The 19,981-nt window shown below is 43.5% G+C and overlaps 11 protein-coding genes across 11 annotated transcripts; 6 read left to right on the forward strand and 5 right to left on the reverse strand.

The window, feature by feature from the left end:
* Positions 1-1,113: 1,113 nt before the first annotated feature.
* Positions 1,114-1,749, forward strand: O0I10_011052 (uncharacterized protein; the record flags this gene model as incomplete). Its single annotated transcript, XM_058491024.1, has 1 exon — positions 1,114-1,749. The coding sequence occupies one exon, from the start codon at positions 1,114-1,116 to the stop codon at positions 1,747-1,749; it is 636 nt and encodes a 211-aa protein (XP_058338216.1).
* A 473-nt stretch (positions 1,750-2,222) lies between these two features.
* O0I10_011053 (uncharacterized protein) lies at positions 2,223-2,936 on the forward strand (the record flags this gene model as incomplete). Its single annotated transcript, XM_058491025.1, has 1 exon — positions 2,223-2,936. The coding sequence occupies one exon, from the start codon at positions 2,223-2,225 to the stop codon at positions 2,934-2,936; it is 714 nt and encodes a 237-aa protein (XP_058338217.1).
* Positions 2,937-3,074: 138 nt separating this feature from the next.
* O0I10_011054 (uncharacterized protein) lies at positions 3,075-5,059 on the reverse strand (the record flags this gene model as incomplete). The annotated part of the gene is made up of 6 exons (XM_058491026.1): positions 3,075-3,449; positions 3,514-3,706; positions 3,768-4,071; positions 4,134-4,479; positions 4,551-4,603; positions 4,666-5,059. The coding sequence occupies 6 exons, from the start codon at positions 5,057-5,059 to the stop codon at positions 3,075-3,077; spliced, it is 1,665 nt and encodes a 554-aa protein (XP_058338218.1).
* A 390-nt stretch (positions 5,060-5,449) lies between these two features.
* O0I10_011055 (uncharacterized protein) lies at positions 5,450-6,538 on the reverse strand (the record flags this gene model as incomplete). The annotated part of the gene is made up of 5 exons (XM_058491027.1): positions 5,450-5,588; positions 5,660-5,700; positions 5,770-5,924; positions 5,994-6,129; positions 6,206-6,538. 5 exons carry the CDS (start codon positions 6,536-6,538, stop codon positions 5,450-5,452), a joined length of 804 nt encoding a protein of 267 aa, XP_058338219.1.
* A 261-nt stretch (positions 6,539-6,799) lies between these two features.
* On the reverse strand, positions 6,800-8,772 carry O0I10_011056 (uncharacterized protein; the record flags this gene model as incomplete). Its single annotated transcript, XM_058491028.1, has 5 exons — positions 6,800-7,110; positions 7,167-7,386; positions 7,458-8,221; positions 8,281-8,571; positions 8,637-8,772. 5 exons carry the CDS (start codon positions 8,770-8,772, stop codon positions 6,800-6,802), a joined length of 1,722 nt encoding a protein of 573 aa, XP_058338220.1.
* A 272-nt stretch (positions 8,773-9,044) lies between these two features.
* On the reverse strand, positions 9,045-10,842 carry O0I10_011057 (uncharacterized protein; the record flags this gene model as incomplete). Its single annotated transcript, XM_058491029.1, has 2 exons — positions 9,045-10,486; positions 10,557-10,842. 2 exons carry the CDS (start codon positions 10,840-10,842, stop codon positions 9,045-9,047), a joined length of 1,728 nt encoding a protein of 575 aa, XP_058338221.1.
* Positions 10,843-12,057: 1,215 nt separating this feature from the next.
* On the forward strand, positions 12,058-13,567 carry O0I10_011058 (uncharacterized protein; the record flags this gene model as incomplete). The annotated part of the gene is made up of 7 exons (XM_058491030.1): positions 12,058-12,078; positions 12,134-12,406; positions 12,506-12,806; positions 12,879-13,063; positions 13,127-13,256; positions 13,321-13,346; positions 13,415-13,567. The coding sequence occupies 7 exons, from the start codon at positions 12,058-12,060 to the stop codon at positions 13,565-13,567; spliced, it is 1,089 nt and encodes a 362-aa protein (XP_058338222.1).
* A 697-nt stretch (positions 13,568-14,264) lies between these two features.
* Positions 14,265-17,631, forward strand: O0I10_011059 (uncharacterized protein; the record flags this gene model as incomplete). The annotated part of the gene is made up of 15 exons (XM_058491031.1): positions 14,265-14,277; positions 14,337-14,406; positions 14,475-14,526; positions 14,597-14,640; positions 14,708-14,744; positions 14,807-15,319; positions 15,379-15,456; positions 15,512-16,290; positions 16,354-16,401; positions 16,458-16,505; positions 16,561-16,680; positions 16,739-16,957; positions 17,015-17,107; positions 17,173-17,392; positions 17,452-17,631. 15 exons carry the CDS (start codon positions 14,265-14,267, stop codon positions 17,629-17,631), a joined length of 2,514 nt encoding a protein of 837 aa, XP_058338223.1.
* Positions 17,632-17,704: 73 nt separating this feature from the next.
* On the reverse strand, positions 17,705-18,100 carry O0I10_011060 (uncharacterized protein; the record flags this gene model as incomplete). The annotated part of the gene is made up of 3 exons (XM_058491032.1): positions 17,705-17,801; positions 17,856-17,887; positions 17,963-18,100. The coding sequence occupies 3 exons, from the start codon at positions 18,098-18,100 to the stop codon at positions 17,705-17,707; spliced, it is 267 nt and encodes an 88-aa protein (XP_058338224.1).
* Positions 18,101-18,177: 77 nt separating this feature from the next.
* On the forward strand, positions 18,178-18,870 carry O0I10_011061 (uncharacterized protein; the record flags this gene model as incomplete). The annotated part of the gene is made up of 1 exon (XM_058491033.1): positions 18,178-18,870. The coding sequence occupies one exon, from the start codon at positions 18,178-18,180 to the stop codon at positions 18,868-18,870; it is 693 nt and encodes a 230-aa protein (XP_058338225.1).
* Positions 18,871-19,027: 157 nt separating this feature from the next.
* Positions 19,028-19,614, forward strand: O0I10_011062 (uncharacterized protein; the record flags this gene model as incomplete). The annotated part of the gene is made up of 5 exons (XM_058491034.1): positions 19,028-19,126; positions 19,198-19,241; positions 19,301-19,336; positions 19,400-19,475; positions 19,534-19,614. The coding sequence occupies 5 exons, from the start codon at positions 19,028-19,030 to the stop codon at positions 19,612-19,614; spliced, it is 336 nt and encodes a 111-aa protein (XP_058338226.1).
* Between the last annotated feature and the right edge of the window lie 367 nt (positions 19,615-19,981).

Here is a 19,981-nt window from a genome sequence, read left to right on the forward strand (position 1 = left end):
GATAAGAGCAACCGAGAGTTCCTATCACGATGCATTGTTGTACCCTTTGCTTGGTGATCCCGAGAAGAAGTTTTTCCGCAACGCTATCCCTCCTGAAAGCCAGACAAGGTTCATCACACAGTTGCTCAGATGCAGTAATCACTCTATTTGCGCAACAAACCATCAAGACGGTGGGTCATGATGAGGCAAAGGTTGCCAAACTCAAATGTCACAATGGTGTCTCTAGCGGTGTTGCAAGAAATTGACGATGATTTTCGTGGTGTCCGCAAAAGCTTATCGTACCCTTAAAGAATCTTAAATAACAGCTGCTTCTCTGATGCGAAGAGCAAGCATAGTCGTACTTCCCATTTCCAAATCACATCATCGTAAATAAAATAATGCTATCAGTGTAAAGAAGATTACAATACACGTATTAAATTCTGATTCAATCACATTATCATTCCTCTTGGGTCGTCAACACTGCTAGGGGTGCAATGTACTCTAACTATCTTGTTCATTGCCGCCAGAGACACCAACAGCATTGTTGTCAAAGGTTAAAATTAAAAGTACAGCGCGAAGGATGGTATCCGTAGTCGAATAAAGCAAATGGATATGGTGACCCTATCAAACCTTTTTATCCAAACAATGAAACTTTGACATGTCACATGACCAAGATACGGAACCATTTTACTGCTGCTCTTTGTTCGTGTGCACAAAGATTTCCTTGATCCTTTAGGCTCATTTCAATCGAGGCATGCTGACAATGAATAAACTGGTGGTGCCGGTATACAAATTGCCTATTACGCATTTATCTCGGCACCGTATCCGTAGCCGATACATACCAAGTGGTGGTGCTATTTCACTGCCATGCATCTGATTACTCTTTTTTACAGCAATAGCTTGGTACCACCTTATAATACCTTTCATTAACAACATTGATGTTCCCTTTGGTGATAAAATGAAGCATGCATCAATGTGCTTGGATGCTGTCAAAGTGCACATTACATTCTTGTGTAACATAATCGGTTGGATTTGCGGGAGATCGCTCGCATTGGGTCCGCGTACGCTTGTCCCCGATAATCACGTCTACATAAATAGCTGCATGCGATGCCACTACTTGCACTATTACCCATCATGTACACGACCACCAGCTGCAACGAGGATATCACACATCTTGCAGATACCTCCTTCTCTCCTCCACAAACACATTGCCCTTCAAATAAGGTAGTGGATTTCAACAACAGCAGCACACAAGACGAGCCGCCACCTTATTACCTAACACCAAAAGGCTACTATATTGGTCAAGATGCAGCTGCTTCATTTGACACAAAGGGAACAAGAAACGAAAAGTGTGCCATCAATATTAAAGAATCACCACCACCAGCACTTGTTGCTGCACCCTCTGAGCCAAGAGATCCATATGATGTCCATGAAGAAAAGCATACCACCAAATGTGGTTTCATGAGGATTAGCGTACGCTGTGCTATTATTGGCTTGGTGCTATCCATTATCGTATTGGCAGGTGGTGCTTGTATGGTGACGGGATCAGCCTTGGTGAGCAATCAATGCACGGACGACTGCAACGGTGATCCAAATATCAGCAGCCGATGCTCAACAGTATGCAGCCAATCCTTGCACAAGGGTCTTCTTATTACTGGTATTTTGATTATCATCTTTGCTGCCATATCCACCACAGCTCATTTTGTATTGCTGCTGGCAATACCCTTTATGCGTTGGATAAAAAACTACAAGCAAGCCGCCTATTCCTGAATCTAATGGTGGCTATAGTACTTTACTTTGTTTATATGCTCCTATTGTTATCGTCAATGTACTTTTAAATAAATTTATCTTTGGGACAGAGATCCATTGTATTCATTGCTTGCTTGAGATCTGACACTAAGTACAACAACATGTGCAACGTTCCACATTAGCGACTGTCATTGTGATGAGGGTATCAATTCATTTGACCTTTATTCTTCAACATGCCTTAACTACTTTTTAGATACTGGCTGTGAATGGATTGTCAGGTGATAGAGAAACAAAAAGAAGGAATCCCAGTGTTGAAGGTGACACAATGGGTGTGTGTGTGTGTCTACAATTGCGCCATCAATCCAATGCTTATTAATTGCACCGCCACACCTTTGTACCTGCAACGATGACAAATCCACTCGACCCTTTAAATAGCTCCCTCGCCTGATCCATCTTGTTTGCTGCTCGAGCGCAACAGCAACTACTACACAAACATGTTCATTGGTCATTTTGCAACGGTGCATCCACTTCGACGATATTTTCCCAATACGCCTGCGTACGTACTTACCATTGGTGTTGGTTTCCTTGATATCGTCTTTGCAGTGATTTGTGCCTTATGGCATGCAGAGGGCGTCACAGTCGATCCATCTGAAGGAAAATTGGGAGTACAGCTACACTGCGACTACAGTCATTCTCTTGTCGGTGCCCTCGTTTTCTCAACACTCTACGGTTTCCTTGCTCAAGTCATCGTTGGTGGAAACGATCGTCAACATTTCGTTGCCGGCTTTGCAGCATCATTCTCCCATTGGCTTGAAGATTGGCTTGTCCACAACCACGATCTGTTGCTTGATCCATGGTCACGTGTCATCATTGGCGGTACCTTGTTATGGTCAAAGTATCCCTTGTTCGCTACGTACGCTGAATTGTTGGCGGCCATTGCCTTTGGATGGTTCTATGTCCCTGAAAAAGAACGCAAAAACACGTATGCTTTGGTGTCCAATGTGATATTGTTGGTGGTGTTCCACTATGGCAACGAGGTGGCATTTCCACGATTGGCAACAGCAAGTTTGATGCAACCCACAGCTGACCTTCAAAACTACGGATTAGCAGCTTCCATGCTCTTTGTCTTTTTAACACCTGCCATCATCCTTGGATACGTCTTTGAACGACGACGACGATCCTCCACTGATACGAAGAAGAATCAATAAATACCAATGTATATAGTACTCTGTAAAAGTTGTTATAATAGTATCATGCTTTCGATTTATATTTACATTTGCTTATGTACACGTTGAATGGATGATGGGGAGGAGTGGTATGAAGGATTAATAATAGGGTAATTAGGATTAAGGAGCTTTGTGATCTTCTTGGTTGTTTTTGATGGATGAGGCAGGTGAAATGGTCTCATGCATAATGACATCAATCTTGTCCTCATTGATTTCCTTTTCATTGTGTTGATGATGGAGATCTTGGGTCGTTGATGGTAAGATGGATCCAATAGCGGCTGCAGCTGCTGCCGATTTTTCATTGTCATCCAAAGCAGCGCGTCGTCGACGTTCAATTTCTTCTTCGCGCCATACCGGTCCTCGAAAAGTACCTTCAATGCGTGACATGACACAGCATGCAAGGCAATTGCCCATCACATTAATCGAAGTCCGGCCCATATCCAAAATAGCATCCACGCCCATCAACATTGTAAGTGCTGCCATAGGAAGATTATACTATTACCCCCATCAATGTTAGTATATCCTTTTCCCTTTCTTTGTATAGCATCGTTTGCTTTACCTGACTAATCGTGCCCGCCATGATAATCATGGACCCACGTGGTACAGCAGCAATGCCTTTGGATGTAAGCATCAAGGTGCCCATGATGGAAAGTTGTGTTGCGATAGGTAAACTCATGCCACCCGCTTGTGCACAAAAGATAGCGCCCAAAGACATGTAAATGGTACCACCATCCAAATTGAACGAGTATCCACTGTAAAACCATCATTTATCAACGCACTTGTTCCAAGCCATCCATGCACAGGATAACTTACGTGGGGATAACAAAGGACACAATAGCATTGGGACATCCAAATTCACGCATTCGTTCCATGGCTTTGGGTAAAGCGGATTCACTGGATGATGTGCTGAAAGCAATAAGCCATGGTTGACCCATAGCTCTGAGAAATCCACCGAGAGGAATTCGAAATATGAGGAGAATGGGAATGAACACCGCCAAAAAGAAGATCACCAGAGCGGCATAGACGCCACCGATCAACTTGCCGAGATTCGCTAATACGCCAATACCGTTCGCACCCACCGTGGATGCAAGGGATGCACCAATACCAATAGGAGCGTCTAATCATACCATCATGGTAAATGTAAGAATACGGTACAAAGGAATGTGTGTTTCAACTTACAATTCATGATCAAGGCAACCATTTTAAAAGTGACTTGAGACAAGGATTCGCAAACGGTCATCATCACCTCGCGTGATTTGGCATCCGCCTTGATAGCAGCGCATGCAAACATGGCAGCACAAAAGACAATGCCTAGCATTTGATCCTCCACAGCAGCGGCAAAGAAGTTTTCGGGGATGATGAGGAACATTTCGCCGTCCCAGCTAATGTCGCCGCTCTTTTTGGCCAAGTCGTTGGCATCGCCATTGTCACTCTCCGGGGGTAATTCCACACCTTGACCAGGTTTGATAAGGTTGGCCATGATTAAACCAAGCGCAAGGGCCAATGTGGTCACAATTTCAAAGTACTATGTAAGATGATAAAAACAACAGGATGAGTGAATTGATTCATGTAACCATGATGCATTCTTCCACATACAATGATCGTCTTGATAGCCAATTTGCCAATCTTTGAAATGTCGTCGCCATGACCTAGTAGATGAAAAAAGTCAATACCAATTGAATGGGAATGCAAATGATGATCAAGCACATACCTGCAATACCCACGACCAGCGTGGAAAAGATGAGAGGGACCACACAAATCTTGATCATTCGAATAAAGGCGGTACCCAGTGGCTGGATTTCAGTTGCAAACTCTGGTTGATAATATCCCACCAACACGCCAATTGGGATGGAAGCGAAAATCCAAAATGTGAGGTTCGTCCAGCGATTCAATAATGCCCATGTCCGACTAAAGGGCGACCAAAGGCATTTATCCCATAGCATGTATATGAAAAGGCCGATCTTGTTAGCCCATTGTGGATAGCCATTTGATGTAGCCGTTGCTGTATTGTTGGCGTCTTCATTTTCAGGATCCAGGTTGATGGGTGGTTTGGAAGGTGCTGTAGCTGCTATGACTTTGTCGAAAAAGGCGCTCACTTTTGTCATGGTATGTATGTGTATGTGTGAATAAGAATAAGAATCAAAGAGGAGGGATCAGGAAGAGCGGGAAAGAAGTAGTGGTTATTTTCCCTCCTTTTGTATGAAAATCAGCATGATCCTGGGACAAACTTTTTTGACAGAACAAAAAGGTCCCTGTGTAACCAGGGTCCTCCTGCGATTCGCTGAATGCACGATCGCGCAATCGGTGTAACCTACCCTTTCGCTTGTTTTCATTCGCTCAAATTGCACCATCCATATTTATTTGAGACAAAGAGAAAAAAAAGGGTCCATATTGGCTAGCTTGTTGAGTCATTCATGGTTACAAAAGGAAAAAAAAAGCAACCCGGGGACTATATTTTGCTTGATCACACAATGGCACGCCATTCGCAGTCAGTCTTAGACATTAGTGTTTCCTGCTTCGTATTGGTAAATGTTCTCGTCCTTGTATGCTTGTAGTGCAGCGTGTTTCATGGATCTGCAGACATTGCAACCTTGATTTCCATGATAATGGCTAACAGATCCACATCGATAACAGCTAAACGTATTATACATACATGTATCAACGACTACTCTTGCTTTTGCAGAATAAAGTCAATGTATACTTACAAGCCCGTACCACATCGGCATGTGACATAATTGCACCCAGCCTATCGTATGCGAGTTAAAGGATGTGGGGAAAGATGGAATCTCGGATGCTTTTTGTGTGACACACTTACAATACGCTCGACCATGTGGCGGCATCTTGGGCAACGAGACCATCCCTTGCTCTTTGCAACTTGACGTAGTTCCATTGAATTCTTGCGACGAATAGCAGCTTCCTTTTGGTCCTTGGGTAAAGTGACTCGAGCCCAACGTTTGTTATTGCAACCACCTAAGTGCCACCACAAACAATGAATCACTATGTATATACCATGATGGTTATAATACTTGCTCAGCATACCTTCATGCCACTTGCTACCACATTGGATGCAAATCCCACGGTGACATTCCAAGCATTCAGTGAAGGCTGAGACCTCACCCAACTCCTCCGGCAAGACCTCAAACACGGCTTTGCAATCATCATAAGGACATGTTCCCTATGTAAAAAAGGAAATATGGGTGAGTATACATGCATAGTTTGGTGGTGGTGGTGGTGGTGCGTTGTCTATATACCAAGTTATCAATGGTGGTCTTTTCGATCAACTTTCGCCACCATGTTGCTGCTTGATCATGAGAAGGCATCACCAAGTCGATGACATTTGCAGCTTGGAACTCTTGATTACATTTGAATTGAGGACATGGAATCGTTTCATAATCACGCATGATGCTTGAGCCTTTGTCCAAGTACGTTCTCAAATACTGCACCAAGCATTCCTGACACACGTGATGGTTACACTTGTCGGTCGTGAACGTCAACTCATTCTCGTTATCAAAGCAAACGATACAGCATTGGTCATTCTCAGAAGATGGTGGATTCTCCGTCGAAGAAGATAGAAAACGAAACATGATGAAAAGTGTGGAGAAAAAGAAAGAAGAGAGTGAATGATCCTTCAACCAAGCCGTGCCCAAAGAAATGTTTCACACACAAATTGATCAGCTGTCAGTGATGAAATTGAATGCAGAAAGAAAAAAGAATGGTATATATCAAGCATTGTTGTTGTTGCTGTTGAAATCTTCTATTCTTCCTGAATCCTGATAGGTGTTGTTGTAGATATAGAAATATGCGTATATACAAAAAGTTGGGATGTCTCTTTCCTTGGATGATGTCTAGTAGTCGTCGTCGCCATCTTCTCCTTCAAGTCGAATATGTCCTCTACTACGAGGTCCACTCCATCTTGGCACGGGTCCTCGTCCTCGTTGTGTCCATTTATACATTCGCACCGTCATCCGATACGTCCATTTGATCATGTCACTCAATCCCCAGCGTGTGTTGGCTTCAAGATACAACTCAAGACTTAGCGTGGTGATCCCGATGGCTGTAGCAAACATGCTTTTGGCTCCTGCTCGTTGGTAAATGATACCACCCATCAGACTACCCAAGCCAGCACCAACACCCGCATACATGGCAGCCAATAAACCTAAGCATAGAGAATAATGAGAAATGATCATCCACCATCCGTGTATGCATGCATACCTTGAGAAGTTGCTTGTAGTGATGGAGGAGCTAATTCATCCGCTTGAACAACGCCAGCACCCCACAATGCCGAGAATGCCACACCATTGAGCAAGTGCAATACCAGAGCAATATTAGCCCCACTGGGTCCTTTGGGAAGAATGGTATAAGAAAAGATACGGATGATGGTAAGCACGTGACCGAGGATGATGAGACTCTTGATGCCAAATAAACGAATGAGCTATACATCACGTCATATACATTATTAGTCTCCCTCTCTATTCGTGCTTGATCCCATCACCTCCTACTTACATCTCTTGAATAGAAAAAGAACAACAACTCTGTGACGGATCCAACCAAGCCTGTCAAACCAACGACGGATGAACTTGCACCGAGATCTTGTTTGAGAAAGATGAATAAAAAGCTGACGACCATATTCAATGAAGCACCCATAAGCATCATGGTCAAGAAAAAGAGGAGGACACGTGGATCACGCAAGAGTTCAATCACATTGGTAGGTGTTCTTGCATTGACAGCATTGGCAGCTTCATCCATATCGGTACCGGTGACATTGGAATAACGGCGTCGAGATGCTGGTGGATTCGATAAATTGACGGCTTCAATGATGCTGGACTCCGTAGCGAATTGGATCAGTCGCTGAATTTCATTTTGACGCATTTGCATATCATCTTCCATGCCATCGGTAAAGAAATCATCATCTTCATAGGCGTCATAATCAAGTTGAAATTGTTTTATCCTCTTCCTTTGTTGCTTTTGTTGTTGTTGTTGCTGCTGCTGTTGTGAGGTTGACGATGATGAAGATGGGGAAGGACGTGGTGCAGCGATCGTTCGATTAAAAGATGGTTTGAATTGAGGAGGTCGTAAAAGCAACTGGCCTCGTTGAGTATCAATCTTTTCCGTTTTGAATTGCGTGCTTCCTGCCACCATAATGAAACAAACAGCTGAGATTGCATACACGTAAAAGATGGCGTTCATGTCGTTTGTCCAATCGGTAATAAAGCCCACCAACGAAGATGCTACACCAAATGAAATAGATCCAAACATTCGCTGTCGACCTAAAGAAGAATACGATTAGCTACTACTACATCCACTTGAATAATACCATCATCATTACCATATTGATCCTTGTGTCGACCGAGAATCTTGAGCACTCCACCATCCACCAAAGGACCCACAGGCACTCCAAAGAATGCAAAGCAAACGGATGTGATGGTAACCAAGGCCACTGTTACACTGCTTCGTTCACCTTCGGGTTCGATATGTTGTACTGCAACCGAGATGCCCATGACGCTGACGATCGCAAGTGTTGCAAGCGTATGAACAATGCACATGATATAGCGATGGGTCTTTGTCTTATCGGCTAACGATGTCCATAACGGGCAAGCAATGGCAGAAATGAATGGTGCTGTGGGTTGAAATGTCAGCGACGTATGCTTAATGGGGAAGCTGCATGGAGTAGCAGTAGTTTACCAATAGCGACAAGAAGACCGATCTGATCACTCTTGAGACCGAGTTGAGAGGAATAAAAGAGAGCGAGATAGACCGGGGCTGAACCTTGACATGCGAATAGGAAAGTGTATAGTAATTTTGGTGCAAGGTAGGGCATACAAAAGATGGTATCTATATATATAAAGTGGTGCTTGGCAGAAAGAGAGGAAGCTTGGCAGCTGTTCCAGGATAAAGAAATGGAGATGTGCGTGTGTGTGTGACCCGACATCCGCCCTTCTGAGAATTTCGCGCTCCCGACAATGCAGCTGCCTACTGTCCCTGTCCCCTCCTCCGATAATTCCATTTTACATCACATGTGCTTTATTAATGAGCAAGCAATAAACAAAGCATCATAAATGTGGAGCTATTGACAAGGGAAAATGATGTAGCTTATGCGTCGTCATCGTCATCATGGATCATACATTCGAGACGAGCATAGTCCTGTGCGAGTGATTGAAGGAGAATCTTATTGTTGGCTAGTCCACAATTGACAAGGTAGAGATGTTTCAAATGATTGCCCATCGAAGTAACCAATAGCTCAGCGCCGTCTACTGTAATCTCATCGTCCACTAGAGCGAGTGAATCGAGCCAGCGCAACGTTGCAAAAGCATAAATGATATTGATGGTGACGGTACAAAAGGATTCCAATCGTAGGTGCTTGAGACCAGGAAGACTGAATCGAAGTCCTTCAACAAATCCAAGTATATCCGGCTCATCATCACAATCATAATACCCAATGCCTCGTAGAGTGAGCTTCTCAAGTGTGCGGATGGTGGTTACAATTGAAAGGATAGTCGCCATATCGCACATGTTGTATCGTCCATGCAAACCGATTTGCAGCTCTGTAAACGTATTCGTGTGCTTGCAACGATATCGAAGTGCTCGCAACAACTGCAATTGGTTTAAAAAGAGACCTCCTCCTTTGCCCGACCATGGATTATCGAAAGAGGTGTGGAATGCATGAAAAGTCATATCGATGCGCCGAAGGGAAGGGAGGTGATGTTCCAATGTATGCATCATTGATGCTCCAAGCGTGTACCAAATGGAATGCAGCTCCAGATGTTCCAATCCTTGACATGCATTGAGCCAATAGGCATATCCATCTTCATATTGAGTATGTGAACCGATGCGCTGATGATACAGTGGCAATACGAGGTGCTTGAGTGTTGTGTTGGGTAAAAAGCAAGCTGTAAACGTTTCCCAATCGAATGTAAAGCGAGAAGGGTGATAATGGCCGACACGAACATGCTCCAAAGTTGACTGGTATCTCAATAACATGTCGTATTCGGCTTGATCAAATTGTGACATGTCATTCCAGTAATAGCGTAATCCAGGATAAACCTCTTGATCACCACCCGAGGTTGTTGGAAATTGCAAGTAATCTCTGGGATAAATGTCTTCGTCCGGCATCGCAAGGTCGCCAGCTAGGTGGATATGGGTGATTTTGGGGCACAGCGTAAAGAAAGATGACATGAGGATATCATCCCTAAAGGATGAACCCAGCTCCAGATATTCAAGATTGGGCGTGAAAGACAACAAGGCTCTGATGGCCTCTTCACGAATGTCTGGATGATCGATGACGAGTGAAATGAGTGCGCTGAGATTGCTGGGATGTAGTTTCCATTGTTGTGCTTGGAAAAGGCCCTCACCATTACTAGTGCATGCAACATGGTGAATGTTGTAATTTGCTGCAAGTAGGATAAAGTCGACAAGGTTCACTCTGGGAGCATCGACATTGATGATGGCAAATGTGTGTAAACGCCAACGCATGAAACAAAACATCAATTTTGCTTGAATAGCGTAAGGGAACATAATATGGACATCGCGCAACTCTATATGTATGTGCGTTTAGTACGTTTAGTACATGATGTCCTACTGACTATACCCATCATCTTCACCTACCAAGCTTCTCCAATAAAGAGCATGACGTTAATCGATCCAAGGCTGTGATCATGGTTCCAAGCACTTTCAACTTGAGTCTGGCAGTTCTCACAAAGCGACCAAAGACATGAACATAGGAGAGCATATGAAGAGAATCCTTGTCCACTGTGATGTCTCGCCAAGGTCGTGCTGCATACAGTGGTAAAAGGTGTCGCCATTGTCGAGAGACTTGGAAGCACTCAATGCAGTCCATGGGGTCCAATTGCGAAACAATGTTGAGAATGACTTCGTGTGGAAGGTGGTTCATGATGCAGTGGGAAGAGAGTAGCCAACAAAAGACAAAGAGGGGGTATACGCTGTATATGCCAAAACTCAAAAAAGCATGATCGCGCTTTGACCCAAATGTTGTCAGTGTCACATGACTCGATCAAATTGGGACATTACAGAGGCACTACACCTATAGCAGCAACCAATGATTGCATATGCGCACAAGTGGATAATAAAAAGACATAAGACGAGAGACTCAATCATATGTTGATATGGTTTATATCAATTGGGTGCGCTTATTTATACATTTGCTGTGGCTGATGGCATGAAAAGATGGATGTTGACGTGGCTTCCTAAGTGAGGATTTGAATAAGTTGACATATGCGGTAATGATGAAGCCCAAGTGTGGATGGCAGTAGTGATACATAAGGCATGCGTGGATATGAGCCGTAGTGGCGTAAGGCTCTTTCTATGAGAAAGTCGTATGACCATAGCTGTGCCTCTCACCCTTGTACGTTGTGCCATCTCATTGTGTGTATGTACCACTCGGATGTGCAAATCCTGTATCCAAACACGACTTCAATTTGGTTAAGCTGTAGACCAATCGTGTATGATAAAAGTAAATGGTGTACGTATATCGTTTCACAACATTGGCTATTAAGTATTTTCTCCTTATCCATGCGTGGTTGCTATGGTAGCTCAATGGCCAATAAACAACAACGTTCAGAATGGGCAGGATGATACATCGCTGGTTGCTGATCGCTACTTTATACTCAGCAACAAAATAATGGAGGAGTGACCATAAAGTATGAGGATGAAAACCGTCAACCTGACACCATGGCGGCTTTAGATGTTACACTACGCCACCAAGCCTCTCTAATTAGGAACAGCCAAACACCAGACGCCATCATGTTAAATACCACGCCTGATTGGAAGATCTCAGCAGCCATTCATTCCGAGGAAACATGTAAATGAATTGATAGGAGCCCTGCCGGGGCTATGTTTGACTAAAGCATGTGCTGATTAAAGCTTACTTCACCGGCTGTGTAGATGGGGCTATCTCAGCCAAGGCCATAAACCGCCGCTTTTTGTGTGTGTGTGTGTACCTGGTTTAACGTTATCCAAACCTTGTTCCCTTCTTGGAAAAGCCGCTTTGCCCTTGACCAAAGAAAAAGAAAGGACATTTAGATTGCGAAAGATCTCTTGTTTCTGCTTAATTTTTACTTTCTTACATCTCTTTGGGTTCAAAAATCATATGGCAGCCTTCCAAAAGACTGTAAGAGGTCTGATGTTTATCTTTAAGGTTGTGTACTAATACGACAGAAGCGTAGCGCGGACGCATAGGCCAGTCAAAATATACCAAGCTATACATCACTTTGGCTTTACTACAAGGCATAACGATCATTGCTCTTCAATCAACCATTGTTGCCGAAAATCATGCACAAACCCTCAACATCGCTTTTAGTTTCCCATCATCGGATCAGCAAAATAAGGATGCCGACGTTATAATCAATGATGCAGTGAATCGATGGATCGAGATAAAGTGGGAAAACATTGCCGTCATTGCTTTTCAAATTTGGTTTGTCGGGATGGCTTTCGATGCTGTAAGTTGCCTTCCATCCCTACGCGACCCCTAACGTTTCATGATTGATATCCTCTTTTGCTTGAAAAAGATATCATAACAATGCCCATTTCTTTTACAGATCGTATATCAAAATGCAGCAGAAATCATCGCCCTCGCCATACTTAATAGCATCTGTGGCTTTCTTAGTATCATTCCAATCACTGAAGCTCAACGTTGGGCCGATGTTTTCGATCGACTCTATATCGATTACAGCGTGATCATCGATGTATCACCGTCTCAGACCGCTTTTTACGCTGAAATCGCTCATACTGCTATCTTCATTCTATGCTCTCTCACGTTCAACTATATATCTTATCTTGTTGTAAAGGAGTTTGGGTGGACGATTTACAAGAAAATCGGTCCTATTGTCGCTATTCAAAGTAAGGCAAGAAGACCTGAGAAAAGAAAAGTGGATATTGATTTCGTGTATACGTGTGCGTGTGCATGTTTAGAGATGTATCAGATCTTTCAATTCTTTGTCCTTACGCTTAAAATCGACATTTTTCTCGAATTCTTCATATCCTGTTTTCATATTGCTCGATTTGCAGCCGCGGGTGCAGGACTTCAATGGGATGGCTACATCGAAATTGCCGTGACCTTTTTAACTTTACCAGCCTTATACCTTGGACGTATGACGGTAAGGGTCATAAACCGTTGTATGCCTAAACATGTTATGTATGACAGTGATTCTTGTCATTAGGCTAGTAGTGAGCATTATGGCCGGATGTTGCTATTTATCGGTTTTCAACTCGCAGTGATATTCTCACTTGTTCTAATGTTGTGGAGGACTGTGCTCCGGCATTCTGCATGGCATATGTGGTTTGCTTTTGGTAAGCAATGTGGCTGGTGGTATACCCTGTTCTCGTTATTAAATCGGTCACTTGCATCATTTAGTCATCATGGCTATTGTGTTTGCTGTGGTAAGGGCCAAATGTCTCTACAAAAGCTGTAGCTGCTGTTGTTGGTGATACTGATTAACTTATTTTAGGCGACGGTGGTACTGGGTGCGTGGACCATGAGTAACTTTGGCAAGGGTCTGGGGCCTTACGTGCGACGTGGTACACAAAAGAAGGAGCAAATATCAAGAGATGAATTACTTGAGAGAAGATCAGTGTCTTCTTGGCGCATTGACGACGATTAAGTATGCTGATACAGCGCCCCATGCTGTCATAGCAATACTAAAGATATCATTACGAACGAATTACTAGGTTGTTACGCTTACCTAGCCATAATAATATCAAGCATCATCATCGCCAATAATATGCCATCGCACGTTTTCCCTCTACTAGCGCTTTAAGCATGGATCAGCGAGCCTAGGTGATGCACGTGACCAGCCATTGTTCATCACCTATCTTTTGCATTTATACTTTAACTTTATGTGTACTAAAGAGTGCTAGCCGACATTTGTCTTTTACTGATATGGGTCATTGAGCTTGCGAACTTTCTTTCTGCAATATGTATCCCTGATTGATCCGGACGTTGTGTTGATCTTGTTGCAGTTCTCGCCACCATAAATAGCAGCATCACCACATAATAGATCATCACTTCATTTTCGATGCTTGATGATAATAAATTTCTGTTACCCAAGCTAAAGAACAATGACTTTGATGGGTGATTATGTTGGATAATGAGCACTTTATTTTAAGCTAAGGATGGGTTGGGAGGTGCCTAAATCAGGAAGACAATGAATTGTGTTGTCATGTTTCCATCACGCAAATTAGTCTCAGCAATGCAAAATCAGTTTTGGGAGGTGTGGCAACATTGTTCTTCAGCCTGGATTTTGAAACAGCAGGATTCCTCTCTTTCACTCTCCTCTCCCAACCTGTCAAAAACCCACAATGACCACGATCCGTAAGCATTCTTCCCTCATGCGCTCTCCCTCATTGCTTATCAATGTATTCCTACTATAGATACCCTCAAGGTGTTTCCCGTGGTGTATATCACGGATACAATGTATCAGAAATACGAAAAGAAGCTCATGTACGTATCAAATTGACAACTCTCATTCCATTCAACCTAATGTTCTTTGTTGTTCCATTCCGAAATAGGCAGCTTGGAGAAGTGAAGAACAGCAAAATTACATTTGACACGAGGGATCAGGCAAGCAAAAAGCCTTTGGGTGGGGTGGTGGAAACACGCATACAGCAGCCCACTAACACCAATAGTATAGTATTTCACTGTCAGTTCTCGATCACCAGCAGCAGTGGAAGAGACGTGAGTATAAAAAGAGGGGTGATAGAAAAAGAGAGAGTGACATCTCACGCGTTGCTATGATATGTAGTGTATTGCAAATCACGTACAGCTTGTTACCCCATCTTGTGAGTGTATATATCATATCAGACGCGTCTTTAGGTTACTAATAGATGGATGTACGCAATAGTACAAGAGCATGGATGACGACATGTTGAATGGCACTTTCCAGACGATCGAGGATTATGAAAAGAACATGCAACTAAAGAAGGATCAAGAGGAAGAAGAGGATCTTGCTGCAGCATTGTCGACCACGACCACTTTACGAGATACTCCTTTATCCACGCCAATACCCATGTCACGTGGTGAATCAGCACCCACACCAACAAAACCCGAAGTTCAAGTTGTGGGACGACCATTGGATTTGGAAGAATTGGAAGATGATACCAAAGAGAAACCAGCTGCATCCGCATCGACCAAGGCTGCTGCTGCTGCTGCCGCTGCACCCAGTTTGCTGGATTATCTGGACACGGACGATTCCGAGAGTGAGGATGACATGCTTGAGGACACGTTTGTTTTCTCAAAGAATATCCAAAACCCGGCCGAGGTGCTTCAAGGCGTTAATCCGCTCAATGGCCAGCCTCTCAACTACTGCAAGGTTGTTGGTGATGAAACCGATACCATTTGTGAATTGGACAATCGGGTAAGTGGTGATGATTTATTGGATAGAGTAAATAAAAGCTCACATGAATGAGCGTATAGGAAATTATTATCAAGGGTTACAGTCAACGTGATTTGAAAGAGGCTGCACAACGATTTCGCAACATCCAAAAGCTTTATGTGAGTATTTATTGATATGGAAGGGTTCATTGATATACTCATAGAATGTGTATAGAAAGCACGTCGACGTCCTACTATTATTGTTCCATGCGTCCATTATCCCACACAATCCGACAAGTATTGGTTGTACTTTGCCAATCTCAACCGATATGCGCACAAGAGCTTTGTGGATTTGATGTATGCGGATTCCTTACGACCCTACTATGTGCTGTTGCCTGTGTTTAAGGATCCTGCCACCAATCAGCTTCAGAAACCCAAAGATCTTTTGGATGTACCTGTGGCACCACCACCACAACAACAACAACATCAGGCACCTATGGCCCCCGTTGCTGCTGCTGCTGCTGTGCCAGCTAGACGTCCAGCTCCACCTCGTGCAGCAGCTCCTCCACAACAAAAACAACTACCACCACAAACACACGCAATGCGTCCCACAACAGCTGCTGCACCACCACCACAACAACCAGGTTATCGAATGGCAACTGGTCCACCCCCTTCCGCATACATGAATGCTCCTGCCTATCAACAACAACCACAACAACCCATGCATGGTGAGGGATTATGGGGCGAGGATCGAGGATTTAGTAACAACTATGCTGCCACCGGTCGATCTAGAGCACCCATGTTGTCACCCACTACACCACGACCTACTAGTAATTACGCCAACATGTCACCCAACTCGGAAGATTTCCCAGCATTACCCATCAATAACCATGATGTATACCCAGCACCTACTATGGCACCACCACAGCAACAACCACAACGTCGCGTCATGCGTATCATGCCCCAACAAAGTACTCGAAATGATAATGGTGGCCCTGTTTCATTGCTTGAACAGTAAGTTGCCACTTTTCAAAAGGTTGTACTCAATCCCACTTATCCTTTTATGCACTTGTATAGAGCAAAGCAATACAACCTGCACAACATGCAAACAGGATTGAGCGAAGCGTAAGTGATACAAAAATGGGATATGGACAAGGACGTTAACATTGATTGTATTGTAGTCTTGATGGTATTCGAGGATTCCGTGGCGAGATCCAATTGTCGGCCAAGTAAGGGAGGATATCATCTATTGTGCGTGTTCGAGTGACTAAATCATCTTTTTAGACTTGGCAAAGTGTTGTGGACGAATCTTACGAGTGAGATCCAACGCAAGACCTGGGAATTTGGTGAAATCAAGGACATTGTTGTCAAGGAGCATGGTGTTCGACCTCTTTTCAATGATGTGTAAGTAGTGTGTCATGATTCCGTATAGGATCCACCATCTTACAATTGACCTTTATAGAACAACGGCCTATGAAGAGATTATCACGCCTATCTCGGATATTCTTCCCAAGCCATACAACCGTACAGCATGCTTTGAAATCCATACCAAGGCACGTAACCAGCCTGCTCTCCCTTACAAGCCCGTTGTCCTGATCATGAACCAGGGTATCGTCGAATTCAAAAAGGCGATTATACGCAAGACCAAAGTGGCTGAGATCGATTGGGTCTCGCTTGACAGGTAAACAGGCTCAACATATCAAGTGGATGATACAAGGACTAACATGCGTTATTTAAGAAAATTCGACTTTCAAATGTCTCTCACAACCCACGAATTAGGCCGTACCGATGTCAAGCCTTATACCACATTTTTGAAAAAGATCTCCGTATGGTAAGTAAATGAAAAGAGAAGAAGGAAGCTATTAGGACACTTTCTGATACGTTGTATGTATATAGTCCCATTACGAGCCAGTTGACCTATGAGAATGTGCGTGATTTCCTTGAAGTTGATCACATTTTGTACAAGCAAAAGACCCGTTATCGTATTCATTTTCCTTTTGTTGTCGAGATCACACGTGTGGAACGAGTACCCATCAAACTTCAACCATCGAATGGCTATGGTACGGAAAAGTTCCTTGGATTGACCGGCAAAGGTGAAGTCTGGTATGACTTTCAGGTAATGTATCATGGATGGTCAAAGAGGGAGGGGAAAAGGTTATTAACATGTCAATCTAGGTGTATTACACATTGCATGATGAAGCTTTCAAGTCGAATCTTAACCTGGGTGTGGGCAAGATGCCTTCGTGGGATGTGGATAGTATCTTAGGTCCTCAAGATCAGCCCAATGCTTTGATCGACTATGTCAAATGTTTGCTTTTGCTGGTAGAGAAATGTGAACCTTTATTCAATAACTAGCCATTTCATATCCCCCCCTCTGTTTGTAAATATCAAAGAAACCAAAACAAAGTATCTTTTTTGCTGCTAAGTACTAAGATGCATCACTTGACGATGACGCCCTTGCAACGCCACCCTTTTTGTATTTGACTGTGGCATGGCTTGGCTGTAAAGGTCGATTACTCATCATGCTAAATCATTGATGCATGAATAAACCAGTACACACAATATGCTTTGTAATTTACCTCATCAACTTGAGACGCATCATAGCAGGCGACTGTTGTTGGGGAGAAGGAAATGAGTCATGATGGAAGATGATACTACCATATCCAAGGGAGAGAGAGTGTGTTACCTCGCCGTTTCGAACAGCGTGCAAAGCAAGTACTGGATATCGTTGTAACGCATTGGCTGCTTCTTGACGTCGTAACTTTACAGCATTATCGTCGCGTGAAGGTGGAAATGGGGTGGTGGTGACGGATGGGGATGCCATTGGAAACGAGAAAAAGGAATGCGTTTGTTGTGGAGTATTAAACTCGCTCATCTTTCTCTCACACGCGCGCGTGCGCAATGGCAACTGGGTTGATCAAGCACATTCCTAGTCACCTGGCAACGACGACTACGTTGCTATGTTTCATATCTGGATATCGGTCGACATGCAAGACATCAGCCAAGGCTCAGTGTGTGCGTGATTATGCAAAGCAACATGGATATGGATATATGGCATGGGACCATCAACCGGATGCCTCTGTACAAACGTGGTTTGAACGAAGCCTTGCGATGCTTCCTCAAGATCAACCGTTGGTGCTGGTAGGAGCGAGTATGGGGACATGGTTGGCATTACTACTTGCAAAAGCACGCCCTGATCAAGTACGCGGTATCATTGGTGTGGGTGGCGCTGTCAACAATACCGAGCGATGGCTAAAAGAAGCTCCCTCCACTCAAAATCAAAACGAGATTTGGCGACGTCCATCCCTTTATGCAAAGGAAGGCTATTATGAAATACCCATTCGAATGTTACTTGAGTCAAGAAAAGCACTATGGTCGTACAAGGACGACCATGTTAAATGCCCGGTGCACTTGATACATGGTCGGCAGGATCCCGATGCTCCGTTCTCTGAAGCACTGTTATTACAGCAATCGCTTTCACCCGTAGCAACCTTACATGTAATAGAAGATGGGGATCATCGTCTCTCACGTCCACAAGATTTGCAGGTTCTAGAATCAACTTTGGATAGCATGATGACTCGTATTATAAAGTGACGTCAAGAAGATTGATTGGATGCTGGCTGGTTAGAAGGGATGCATTATAAACCGCATTGTTTCACACACACACACACACACTCTCTCTCTCTTGTACTTTATCCACAAAAACTGCTTTATTATATAAATCTATCTCTCTCCTTGTCACCACCACCACATGGGATTGAAATACAGGGTGTTCTTGGAGGGCAAAAAGGTGTACGCCTGTGCAAAGTGTAAAGCCCACCTATCAACCGATCGCAAGATAATGTCAAGGGTATACATGTCTCCCCACCCCACCATCCTCAATGGAGTGAATGTGCTCATTGGTGTGCTTTGGCCATTTAGAGCTTCCATGGCGAATCGGGTCCAGCCTTTTTATTTTCTGACGTGCAAGTATCATGGGTCTATGGATGTCTTTTGGAATTGAAACTGATATGGCTTTGCATAGTGTGAATGTGTTCCCAGACGATGAGCTCGAAGACAGGCAAGAACTTGGGGATGGATTGAGTCATGGGATTGTTAATAATGGAGGGAGGTATATATCCAGGACAATGACAACAGGACGGCATACGATTGCAATGATCAATTGTGAATGGTGTAGCACGACGCTTGGATGGAAATACGTAAGTGATTGTGAATAGGGATGGATACTAACATGCTCATGGTGCTCTCTATTATTAGGTCAAGGCTTATGAAGAAGATCAAAAGTACAAGGAAGGGAAATTCATTCTTGAAAAAGCATTGTTGATGGTGACCAATTGATGAAAACGGCTGGATTGGAACATTTTATACATATCCTCATGATACTCTATTGTATCCAACAACATATCCACTCTCTACTACAATTACAAACATAAAGCGTTTTCCACCTTGTATATGGGAATAAAAGCATCTTTTTGAATGCATGTTGCGATTGCTTTGATCCACAAAAGAAGAAATGCGCATTAAATTATCTTATGCCAAGCTCCTCATCTATGGGGGGGTTTATTCTCGCTTAAATAGATTACAAAAGGTCTAAATGGGTGATGCGATGGATGGTAGTGTACTTGATGGAAATATGCAAAAGGACGTAGGAGAGTGATTAAGTTTGAAATGAAAGAAGGTCAAAGGGAGCAAAAGGAAACAATTA

Source organism: Lichtheimia ornata (genome assembly GCF_029851405.1).
Source record: "Lichtheimia ornata isolate CBS 291.66 chromosome Unknown scaffold00081, whole genome shotgun sequence".
Lineage (NCBI taxonomy): Eukaryota > Fungi > Mucoromycota > Mucoromycetes > Mucorales > Lichtheimiaceae > Lichtheimia > Lichtheimia ornata.